This window comes from Nymphaea colorata, chromosome 11, assembly GCF_008831285.2.
Source record: "Nymphaea colorata isolate Beijing-Zhang1983 chromosome 11, ASM883128v2, whole genome shotgun sequence".
NCBI lineage: Eukaryota > Viridiplantae > Streptophyta > Magnoliopsida > Nymphaeales > Nymphaeaceae > Nymphaea > Nymphaea colorata.
In genome coordinates, this window is record NC_045148.1 from 9,663,189 (window position 1) to 9,675,464 (window position 12,276).

Consider the following 12,276-nt stretch of genomic DNA (forward strand, 5'->3'; position numbering starts at 1 on the left):
TGGCCACACAACGCTGCGCCCAATCGAAGCTACGCTTAAATGCAACTTTCCATGCGCAGTGACAACTGCTTCCTCTTAAAGAAACAGGGGAGAAAATGGATGGTGCTCAAGAATTTATATGGCTCGAATCTTATCCCTGAAGTCACGCCTTCAAAAAGCAAAGTCGGTTCATGTTTCATGAAAAATGATCATGGCATCTACTGCTCCAGCCCTTCCCCAATGTTCATGAAGGTACATGTGTGAGTCTTTATATCTATGCATGTGCATGTATATGAATGTATGTATGTGTTTTAACATGGGCTTTTCGAGCGTTGCATGTTAAATTCACTAGTTTTTTGTAGGTTTTCACCATTAATAGACTCTTTCCTATGGCTTTTTCTATTCAATTTTCTTGGAAAAAGGGTGTTTGGTTCTTGAATATCCATTAATTTTTTTTATGATGATATTTGTTTATTTTGGAATTCTTCCCTAGTTTTTTATCATGTTTGTTCATTTCCCAGTTTTTTGGATGCCTTCTTTTATATATGTTGTTATTGTGCCTTCTTTTAACCATATAATATAGGTAATCACGTCTATTCATTACAGGCTTATAATGGCATGTTTTTTTTATCTCCTACGATAACAAGCTTTTTTTTGTAACTTACAAGTAATAATATATTCAATTCTTGCTCCATATATGTTTCACTAGCTAGCTGCTTGGAAAGTCTAGGTCTAAAAACATCTGGAATTTATGAGATGTGTACGTAGAGGTGATTGAATGTAACCAAAAGATATATTAATGCATGCAAAGATCACAATGTGAAGAAAATCCAAGGCCTTGACTCAACCATTTTCACAATCAACCAAAGTAGAAGGAAGTGAAATTTTAACTTCTGAATGTCAGTTTTTTTTACTGTTCCAAGACTTGAAACTTGAAAACCATACATATTTCAAAAGATAAAAAAAAAATCATGCAAAATTCTTGTCCTGCGAGCACTGCCCACTGCTCAATTCACACTTGGCAGGTGTTAATGCAACTCGCTTCTTGATTTGACAGCTTTGATTTCAATTATTCACCTCACTTCATGTGATGACTTCTTCCTTTTTCTTTCCCTTTTTTTTTCTTAATAAGCCTCTCCAAGTGCCAATCTTTTGGCCTTCTAAATCAAGCAGACTCCACAAAAATCACCTAATAGTGAAGACGACGGTGCCTTGTCATCTTTGGTTAGAGTGAGAAATCACCCATTATCTCTCCCTCTTTCCCTCTCTCTCTCCTCCTTTCTCTCTCTCTAAAAGCACCACACATCTCCTTCCTATAAATTCAACCGAGATTAGTTTAACTCTTGTTCTTACGGGGTGCAATGGATAAGCACTGCAACACCAACGAACAAGGTGAAACGAGGAAAGGGCCATGGACCATGGAGGAAGACATGATCCTCATCAACTATGTCAGCACTCATGGTGAAGGCCTCTGGAACTCCCTAGCAAGATTGGCAGGTAACGCTCTTGTCGAGTTCTGCTTTCTCTTCAAGAAAAGACAAATCAAAAGGCCACAAAAAGAAGAAGAAGCCTCTATTTTTCTTCGGAATTCATCTGTTTTCTTTTGTTCCTTGCCTTCTGCTTTGTGCAGGACTGAAGCGCACAGGGAAAAGTTGCAGGCTGAGATGGCTGAACTACCTGAAACCTGATGTTAGACGTGGAAATATCACGCCCGAGGAGCAACTCCTGATACTGCAACTGCACTCCAAGTGGGGGAACAGGTCTAGATATGTCGAGTTGAATCTTCCTGCGTTCTTCCTTTTTTAATCATTTCATAGGAACTGGGAAATGGTATTTCTTTGATGCAATTCGGCAGAGATCAACGGCTCGCAGAGATCAAGTTTTGCATATGATCTGTTCGGGCTTATTTAATTGCTTTCTCTCATAAATATCTCTCTTTTCCTCCCCTTTCTCTGGGTTTCATGCATGGCTATTTAACTTCTTTTATATATATATATATATGTGTACAAATATAACAAAGAAGAATAGAATAGAAAAGAGTCACAAAATTTCACAGGAAAGATCTGAAGGTGTGGCGATCGATGTATATCTAGCAATACATTAAAAGGTTTTAGGGTTGCCAGTACATATAATATTATTTTACAAATAATTTTTTGAAATAGCATCCACATTTTTTCTAATCTTGGTGAGCAAGTGCCAATACAAAACTTAATACCGTGGGTGTTGTTTGGCTTAATGCAACGGTTACATATTGTTTCATGAATTTGTTCCAAAAATTTGAACTGATGCATAAATTATTATAACTATATCTTAATTTTTGAGATAGATTCATGAAATAATGGACAAATCAAATAAGGAACTAACGCTGCTTTCTCACTATAATTGTCATTATACCCTTGCCAAGACCATATTTTTTATTAATCAACTTTAAGAATTGACCTTTACTTTTATATAATATTCGCTTGACAAAAAAACATTATGCTTTAAACTAGTTGAGACAAAGATTGAAACAAAATCTTGACAAAGGTAAATCCCGCAATACTTTATGTTTTTCGACAACCATTTCAAGAAAATATTGATAATTGTGAATTTAAAACACCACATGAAAACTATAGCCATATAACAAAATGAGTGAACCAAAAATTAATACCCAATGACTTTTTCATCTGTCGCATTATAGTATTAGTTTGTTCTAATTAACTTCATGCTTGTGCCCCCTAAATATTCTTTTGCTTGATAGGCCATTAGTTATACCAGTTTTTGTGAAGCTGACAACACCATTAGATCCTAAAAAGGCGATTTTTTGTGGTCAATATGTTAGTTGCCTAACCTCTGACGAACATGGTTTCATATATATGTGAAGTGGAACTCCTCACTTTTTTTACCTACTTTTCTGTTTGTTGCATTAATTAACTGATTTTTTCCTGCTTTTGAAATTGATTATATTATTATTATTTCTCTCTCTCTCTCTACATGTGTGTGTGTATATATATATATATATATATATATACATGTGTGTGTGTGTGATGATTCCAAAGAACTTGTGAAAATACGATGTTTTGGACCAGATTTTGTAACAGTCTCAAATTTGTTGGCTTATAAATCTCATCTCTCACATAAAGGTTGTGTTCGGATGACACCTTCAAAGTTTTCTGAAAGCCAAGTTTTATGGCAACCTGGTTTCATAACCAATTTTTAAAAACTGGTTTACATGAATTAGGTGACAAAACAAAAACGACTGGACTTTTCCGTAATTGACGTGGAGGGAATCAACCAATTGCATTCTAAGTGTTTATGTTTTTCTTTGATCTTATAATTATAAATATTTTTTCACGCATATTTGTGTAATTGATCAAAAACAACTTCAGCAGCTAAAAGTACAAACAAACGCTAGATATCCTATTTAATTAAAGAAATTATATATATATATATATACATATTTATATAATTAATATATATAACATATATATTATATATATGTATATATATATATATCTTAATATTTATCAATCGTGTACAACTTGACCATTGAGTTTATCTATATGAATACGATTGATCAATACATGAATATTAAAGACGCATAAATGCCTTGGATGTTTTCTCTAAGTCATTCAATGGAATCAAATCATTTTAAGTGAAAAAAAGAAGGCAACTCTTATCCATTTTTAAGAGTACAAGGGTTAATCACAAAAAATATCTAGAACGAGACACCGTGATATATTACTTCATGGTAACGTCGCATATATCTTAAAGGTAGTGAAAGTGTCTTTTTTTGTTCTGATATTTTGAATACATACAGCTTCCATGCGCGACTTCGAAAATATTTACATGCATAATCAGATCTACCGATTCAAGCGCACATACTACCATTTGATTCAAAAAAACTCGAACACTATTTGATCGTTCAACTTATATATGTAGGTGGTCCAAAATTGCCAAACACTTACCAGGCAGAACAGATAATGAGATAAAGAACTACTGGAGAACTCAGATTCAGAAACGTTTAAAGCAAGCGCCGCAGGGCTTGGAGGGCCAGCAGACCGATTCCTCAACCAGCACTGCTGCTGACGGCGCCGCCACCGATGGAGGCGGCAATTCTGGTGATCGTGATGCACGATGGATGTTGCCTGAATTCTGTTCAGGATCATCTGCAGCTGCTGCACCCACGACTCAAAACTCCATGAACGAGGCCAGCACGTCCACATGCTTCCCTGAGTTTGATGAGCTTTCCTCTGTCTTCAATGATGAACACAGCGACAACACATGGGGAATGGATGAGCTTTGGCCACTGCAGCCCTTCAATGGCTCCTAAGTCAGCTGATCAGGTTCTTGCATCAATATATATGTAGAGACGTGATCTTTCCTTGTTTTAGATATTGAACTTTTGTTTAGCAGTTTGGTATATGAAGACTTCTGTATTATGTATGACAAAAAGAAGTTACTAGTTATAATCTAAACAACGTCCATCGATAGAGAAAGAGAAAGGGGGCCAGTGTGTTGTGTTGTCCTTCCTATAATTTGTATATTTAGTTTCACTGTCATTTTAGTTTAAAATGGCTATCAAAAAGATATTTGTGAACTTGAGATTTGTTGGGTTTTTCAGAAACTTTATATCCCGTTTGGATGGTGCTAAAATCATGTCAGAAATCTGGTTTTAGCTGAAAATTTGTTTGATAAACTTAACTCTAAAGCCAAGCTTGTAAGAGAATTTTGGAATCAATCTTTCATGTAAGTTGAGAACTAGGAATACGATTACTTGCATGAGTTTGATAACAAGATCTCCAATCGTCTGATTCAATGCAATTCCTAAATGCATACGCGACCAAGCTGAAGGGTATCATGTGAGTTCAAATCTCACGATTTTGTGTCATTCGCCAGTGTCCTCCAAGGGAACACCAAAATAGTTTTACCAACATCCTGTCTACTAGTATGTGATTATTTATGGAGATATTAATTTTCTCTTGATCCAACAAAGAAAAACTGATCATTATCATTGTTATTGTTATTATTTTACTACTATGATTGTGGTTTAGAATCTTTAGATAATAAATCCTTCAAGGACCAGGCCTCTAAAACATAGATCTTAAAAAGAAGAACACCAGGGAATGCTTCTAGGGATAGCACCACGAGAAAGCTGAGGGTCTTACTTTCTTGATATTGGGGATGATATCTAACGCGCTTGAAATGAGATATTTTCTTTCACATGGCATGTTGTGTGGCCAATATGGTTGTTCAACCCAGATATTATCTAATGATATGGCACTATAGGCGTGCAAGGCTCATATTATTATAGTGTCTTAGCTTGGAGACCTGCAACTTTATAGATCTTGTCATGCAGTGTGGTATGTCATGTGGCCTTCAAAGTAGCTAGCAGCTAAAACTAGATCTACATGATCAACCCATGAACGTGGTCCAAGTTATATACACACACATATATATATGTGTGTGTGTGTGTGTGTGTGTTGTGTGCATAGACACATACACGCGCATACTAGTTACAACTAATTCTTTAGACAACTCTCTCTCTCTCTCTTCCTTCATTAAATGTTCAACAGTAAGGGTTCACGAAGACAAACATAAACCATTTAACTTGTCGCAATCAATAGTTGTTAAGATATGTAATATATGTGTGTGAAAATGGTGACATGTGTCACGTAGGTGATTGCTGAGCAAAAGGTTGGCCAGTTCATGCATAAATATCATAACGTTTTCTAAGATAGTAACCACATGATTCAGTAACACGATAAAGCGAAGCTCCTTGTTTTAGGTAAATGGCAGTACCAATGTGAAACACATGGTTGCAAGTTCCATAAGAGTAAAAGCGTGGAGTAGCAGACGGCATCCGAAAGAAGCATAGCTTCATGAAATAAAATGGGAAATGCACATGCATTATGTAGCAGTGGTCTGCTATACTATAAACCACTGGTTTATGGATATCTATGCCATGACCAGGGAAAGTAGTGGCCGAATTAGAAACTTGGTGTCTTGTCAATCGCTTCCAATATTATCAGCTTTGTAGGATTGGATTCCTTGTTCTAGCATATTGAAATACTGGAAAGTTGAAATTTTGACTCTATGATTGGATGATGATGCAAGAAAAGCACTTAACATGATCATAGAGCACTAAATCATGGATGGGTTGGCAAGATAATTACTTCGAATAGCACTTTGGTGAAGTGTGATGGAAAAGTTAATCGCAGTTTTCTTCAAGATGGTGCAACCTTTAAACAAGCAAGGTGATCATTACGAGGTCCATGCTTGAATGTTGAATAATATTGGATATGTTCCTTCTTTTTTTTTTTTTCCTTGTAGAAAGGCATAGTAATTGGCTTGTTTCGAAAGATCATTCCTTATTTGTTTATAGACAAAGGCAACTTTGAAAAGAAATTGCTTGATATTTTGGAATCATAGGCTCAACGCATACGAAAATATCTGGGGCTGGATGTAATTAATTCGACTCACCTCTTTGTTGCCGGCCGGCCTTGAAGAAAATGGATGATCAAGTATAGGCTTTCCGAAGAAATGAATGGGGTTGTATTCATCTGGCATTTAATTTTCCGAATCCCAGAAGATCCAGAAAGTCTCCACATTACCTCTTTTCAATCCAATCTAAAATTCATCGAGCGTCTAGAATTCACCTGTTTGTGATCTCCTGATCATAAACCAGGACTTCACATTCTTTAGTTGCATTTCCAGTAGTACCAATTTGGATAACCGCGCGTTCCTGATCTATATGGTAGAAAATATTATCCCCATGCACAAGACAATGCATGCTTAAGCCATTAATTTACTTGAGCTTTAGAAACTTCGACACCAAGTAATTTGTAGCACAACCACTGAAAGAATCAACCCCAGTTCCATAAAATATGAACTACGGGATCAGAAAACGCATATATGGTGACTGCGATATAGTGAAGGTCCCAAGATCGTCTTTATTTGTCCATCGAAGATGTAAGTTGGTTCCAAAAAAATAGGAGCGTGATTGTCGTAATTTCCCTTGTATAAGTCAAAAAAGGATGCAGACTTCACCTAACTGAATATTTGAACTAGTTCAAGATAAGTTTACTTTTCCAAAGAATGTCTTGAATCATTAATGAAGATGTACCATCGTGATAGAAATTATGATTCTACTGGGAGAACTTGATAAATGAGGAGAAGGGAAATGCCCGAAAAGGTTGAAGCTCGTCACTCTTCCCTCAGCCTTTAGAGTCCAAAACTGCTTCGACAATAGTAAAGTTACTCTATCCAACTTAACAGTTGGAGTTGCATCGGTCATTTCCCTCAGCCTTTAGAGTCCAAAACTAATTCGAGACTAGTAAAGTTACTCTATCAAACTTAACAGTTGGAGTTGCATCGGTCATTATTTGCAGTTTAGAGAAATAATGCCTATGAGAATCAAACTTATGACTGGCTTCCACATGCCTACCAGCCCAACTAGCTACCTTATGCCCCTTGGTGCACTTGATAAATAAGGAGATAACTTTTTTTTTTATTTGAAATCTTCTTTCCAGTCGTTCCATCGCAGTAATGAATAGATAAGGGGAAAAGGTTCTCCCAGATGCACACTTCTCACGGGAAAAGCACATGCAATGTCCGATTCTTCGTTGATCAATGAAATATGAAAGTAGAGCCAGCTGAAAAAAATTTAGTTTTAAATTAGGTTCAACATGAAAGATATTTGAGATTGACAACCAAAATATCCAAAGCATTTTAGGAATTGAATTCATTGATTAGACACAGCAAGGTTGATAGCTAGCTGCTTTGGCATTATTAATAGCACCAAAATGATGATACCGATCAACAGTGGAAATTCGGGCATTACTCCAAAATATCTATGGTCTTGTGAGTTTCGCTGTGACGTAGCCATGCATGACATGTGAGCAATGACAAAGCCATCCCTATCTACTAGTTAAGTTTGATCAATCGAATATACCTAGCATTCACATTAATCAATTTTAATGCAGAATGACAAAGCCTCCTTTGATACCCAAGATCAGAAATGGAGGAAGGTCTGTGCAACGTGTGGATAATTGCCTACACGGACCAACAAAAGAACATTTCTTTTTTTTTTTTCTTTTTTTTTTGTATTGACCCCGCAGAGCAATTTTTCTTATTTATATGTTGATGCTTCTTCAAAATTTAAAAATTTATTGCTGGTGTCCCCTAGCCAGAAATCACTAGCTCAGCCCCCGCTCTGGATCCTCCAAGGAGCAAACATGCAATCGATTGCCTTGTTAGTGACGATGCCGAAAGAATCACCTGGTTCTGATTGGACAAGCCATGTGCTGGCAAGAACTCATCGTGGCCGTGAATATCCCAGAAGATCGTTCAAAGTATGCACTTTGTCTGACCAGCCAGGAGAGAAAGCATTCTAGGCATGAGAGATCTTAACGGTAGTGAAGAGAGGAAATTGCAAAAAACTGCAAGGAGATCACGTCTTTAAAGTAGCAAGCTTGAAGAACCTTAGTTGTAAAAGAACTTCTTAATTGATTTCAGTAGGCTATCTTCTACTTACTATTGAGAGAGAGAGAGAGAGAGAGAGAGAGAGAGAGAGATATCTGCATCATACAAACAAAGGCACATTCGATTGATTGGAGGGTACCATAGCTCAGGTAAAAAAGTAGAGACGCTTCATGCCCGTGATTTGGCATAGGATACCAACCAAAAAGCATGCAAAATTCATTATTGTAGAAATGATGAACTTTTCATTATCGGTTGTGCTTTACACTGAAGCTCTGGTTATACGTATAGGCTTAATGTGTTATACACATCCGTATTAACCCTGCCCTGCCGGGGCTGCTATACACATGCTCATGTACATGACACGTACCCATAAGAGTAGGCTAAAGTGACACATGTCATGTATTAGGAGTATGCACCAGTGCATATCCGGCGTATATGGCTAGTCGCTTTATACCTTCCAAATGACCTTTCTACCTGAAAGATTTGGGTGTATCAATCGAAAGCTTACATCTTGGGAATGGGATGTGCTTCGAAGTATTGTTATTATTAATGGAGCCCTTCCATGGCCTTTATTCAGGATGAGGCAGCGGTTGATCCACAAGGGATATGTTAAGGAGAAAACACAAATTCATAGTTATGAAGTATCTTCCAAAGAATTAAGATTTTGTCCAGCATGTATCTTCTATAGAATAAGGAAGCTACAAGTGGATATGAAGGCAGAGAAGAGCGGCATTTGAATGATTTTTCTTTTCAAACTTAAATGTAGCTTTCTAATATTTGTAAAGGTTAGTATGTAATGGTTATACTACATTTTTATGGAAGAATCAATGGTAGTGATCAAAGTCGAAATTTCGCCTAGCAATTTTTCTTATTATTGAGAAAATGGGGTTAGGTCCACCATTTTCATTTTTCGGCTCTTTGTCGTCGACGTTGATTCTAAGTGCATGTCTAAAGAAAGCCTTGATCTAGACCTAACCATAAACCTTATGCTTTCATATTTTTTTTCTGACCTTGTGAAAAAATTTTACATTATTTTTCTAATATTTTTGCAGAATTTCTGCACGTAAATTATCATATAGTTTAAATGTCCTTTTGAAAAACTGTTAATATGAATTTTAAATTACTTTATGCAATAAATTGAATTTTACTGACTGATTTTAATGTGCATTTATTTTTGTGTGTTTGAATTTCATATACCCATAGTTTTTTTAGATTATGTGAAATTTCGTAAGCTAATAATAATTTTTAAGAAAATAATATTTTGGAAACCCTTTCGTGATTTGGATGACATTCACCCATTTTGGATATCGTCACTTGCTTTTGGCAAATCATTGATAGGCTTAGGGCGAATCCTTTTCTATATCATTTTAAGTTTGCAACCTTTTACTGATTCTTGGAAAGAATGATTTTTTTTTTGCAGTTTTTTTTTTTTTTAAATCAATCTGCTTTTCATAATTCTTTTTCAATCTTTGACAAATTTTAATGACCATTGTAAAACTTGTGCAATCATCTCCATATTTTCACACTCTTTTAAATATTTTGAAAAAAATCGTTTTGGAACCATCCATGAACTTTTCTAGGCATAGAATCAAATTTCTGTTCAGATACATAAAATACAACCAACTGTAAAAACTTTAATTGTAATCGGATTTAAATGTCTGTCAAAACCAGGTATTGATAAATATTTTGGCAAGAAAATACTATACAGAATATACATTTGATTAGTCTTCATGGTCATAGCATAGCTTATGAGAGCAATGATGCATAGATGATGCACGATTCCCGTAGTTGTTACTTTCCAAGGTTTTAAGGGTGGGGTTTGCTATGTCGAGTTCAAAGTAACCCTCCTGCCATTTAGGTTGCAACTCAACTAAAAACCCCTAAAGCAAGAAGGTCTTCAAGTCTCTTTTCCCTCCCGTTAACTCATAATACACATTATATTACTAAGAAAATATAATCTTTTTAAATTAGTACATGGGATTCAGATTTTGGGTGTGCAATAGAAACCAGAGCATTAATCACATCACTAGGATTTTTTCCTTTTTCCGGAACACGGGACGGCATGCGTCCTAGAGAAGGTTGTGTGCGGCGTTGCGCATGGTACGCTTAAAGGAGCAATGGATATGTTGGTAATTTTTAAAAAAGAAATATTATTTATAGTTTTTAAACTTTTTTTATTTTTATTTTTGTCTTTACAAAAAGTTTTTTTTTTTCAATATGAACTATGGTATTTTAATCATTAACCATTCTAGCACACTAAAAGTCATGGACCAGCATGACCCATATAAGTTATAACCGGTCTCATTTTGCTTGCTGAGCCGGCCCAAGGCCTGAGAAAGTATATTCCAAGATCTAAAGAACTATTTGAGCACCAATTTCAGAGTTGCTTTCTAATTTTGAGATGTTTTCAGATATATTCATTAATTAAAACATCCTTGTCTTATCACTTGTGAAGCCGTGTTGATCTTTTGCTAGTTCTATGTCCTTTTCTTGTAACTATAAACAGTTCTATATCGCACAAAATTGTTATCGAGCAAGTTTATGAGCTGTTTGGTGTTTGTTCATGTTGCTGCAATTTGTCCTTTTGCTGCATTAACTGTTTGGTATGTCTGACCAGCGAAGACTGTTTACTTATATTGCAGGAAATTTTTCCACAGGTATGAACCGAACACTGTTGACCTTTCTGATCATAATGAACTTGCGTAATTGACCCATACTGTCAGGTACCTGGTTTGATATTTATCCTGAAACCCTTAACACTTTATATTTTAATATCTTAGATACCCTTGGCGACACGCCAATAGTGTTTAAGGGAACCATCGGTGATATACAAAGAGTTTTTAACGAAGTCATCGGTGCTAAGTGAGCCGACTTCTAGCATATATATATATATATATATATATATAGATATATATATATATATATATATATATAGAAAGAGAGAGAGAAAGAGAGAGAGAGAGAAAGAGAGAGAGAGAGAGAGAAAACAAAACAAAAATTATATAGAGATGAATATTGAGCCGAGTCGGACCCCAATACCGGACTCGGGCCACCCAGCCCAGCAACACTTTTTTTCAAGTAATCTCAAATGTCAAAGAACCAACCCTTGGCCTATCACAGGTCGGGTACCCAACTAGTTAGTTGCATAAAGTTTCCTGCCAACAAAATTTAGGATGTCGATATCCACAATGCTCACTTGCATATGCAAACTAAATATTCCAGCCATATGTCCAAATTTATTCCACAAACTTGAATGAAAGCATTAAAGAGGTGAAAATAACCTTTTCCACTCCGAAGTTGAATGGTTTTTTATCTTCTTCCAAACAGAGTTTTCAAGTGCAATATTTTAACCAGGTAAACCAAACTTTCCTTGTATACTTGAGGAAAAGAAGTACTTCATCTTATATATTTATTAACCTGCTCCTGGTATTGTCCACTTGCCGATCAGTGGCCTCCAATAACTTTTTTTGGTACAAAAAATTTTTAAAAAAAAAGTGCAAGGGAAGGTCATATCTGGAAAACATATTTATTCAGTTTTTCCACTTGTCTTTTTCGAATTTGAAGACATGGGTGCATGTTAGCTAGTTGATTTGCATGGTAGGAATTCAATTGGATCATTTGTTTAAGTAAATAAAATGGTGCTTGATATTTCAAAAACTAGCTCAAAAGTATTTATTTTCAAAATCATGTTTTGGTACCTTCTCACTTTTCTTCTTGGGAACTTGACCACATGGGCATGTTCTGATTTTTCTTTTATTTAGTAATAATTTACTATCAACGGATACTTTAAAGTAGCGTACGAGGCGTTCGAAGATTAGCTCAAAATTATCTAAT

General features: G+C 35.7%; 1 protein-coding gene across 1 annotated transcript; it reads left to right on the forward strand.

Moving 5' to 3' along the window:
• The first annotated feature begins 111 nt into the window (after nt 1-111).
• LOC116265011 (MYB-like transcription factor EOBI) lies at nt 112-4,563 on the forward strand. The gene is made up of 4 exons (XM_031645519.2): nt 112-231; nt 1,112-1,476; nt 1,610-1,739; nt 3,901-4,563. The coding sequence occupies exons 2-4, from the start codon at nt 1,341-1,343 to the stop codon at nt 4,289-4,291; spliced, it is 657 nt and encodes a 218-aa protein (XP_031501379.1). The 5' UTR covers nt 112-231; nt 1,112-1,340; the 3' UTR covers nt 4,292-4,563.
• Nucleotides 4,564-12,276: the final 7,713 nt, after the last annotated feature.

Excerpts from the sequence above, each read along its gene's own strand:
- LOC116265011 (XM_031645519.2), top strand. The coding sequence starts at position 1,341 with ATGGATAAGCACTGCAACACCAACGAACAAGGTGAAACGAGGAAAGGG. Across the intron at positions 1,477-1,609 it reads CTCCCTAGCAAGATTGGCAG|GACTGAAGCGCACAGGGAAA; the intron begins GTAACGCTCTTG and ends TGCTTTGTGCAG. Across the intron at positions 1,740-3,900 it reads CACTCCAAGTGGGGGAACAG|GTGGTCCAAAATTGCCAAAC; the intron begins GTCTAGATATGT and ends TTATATATGTAG.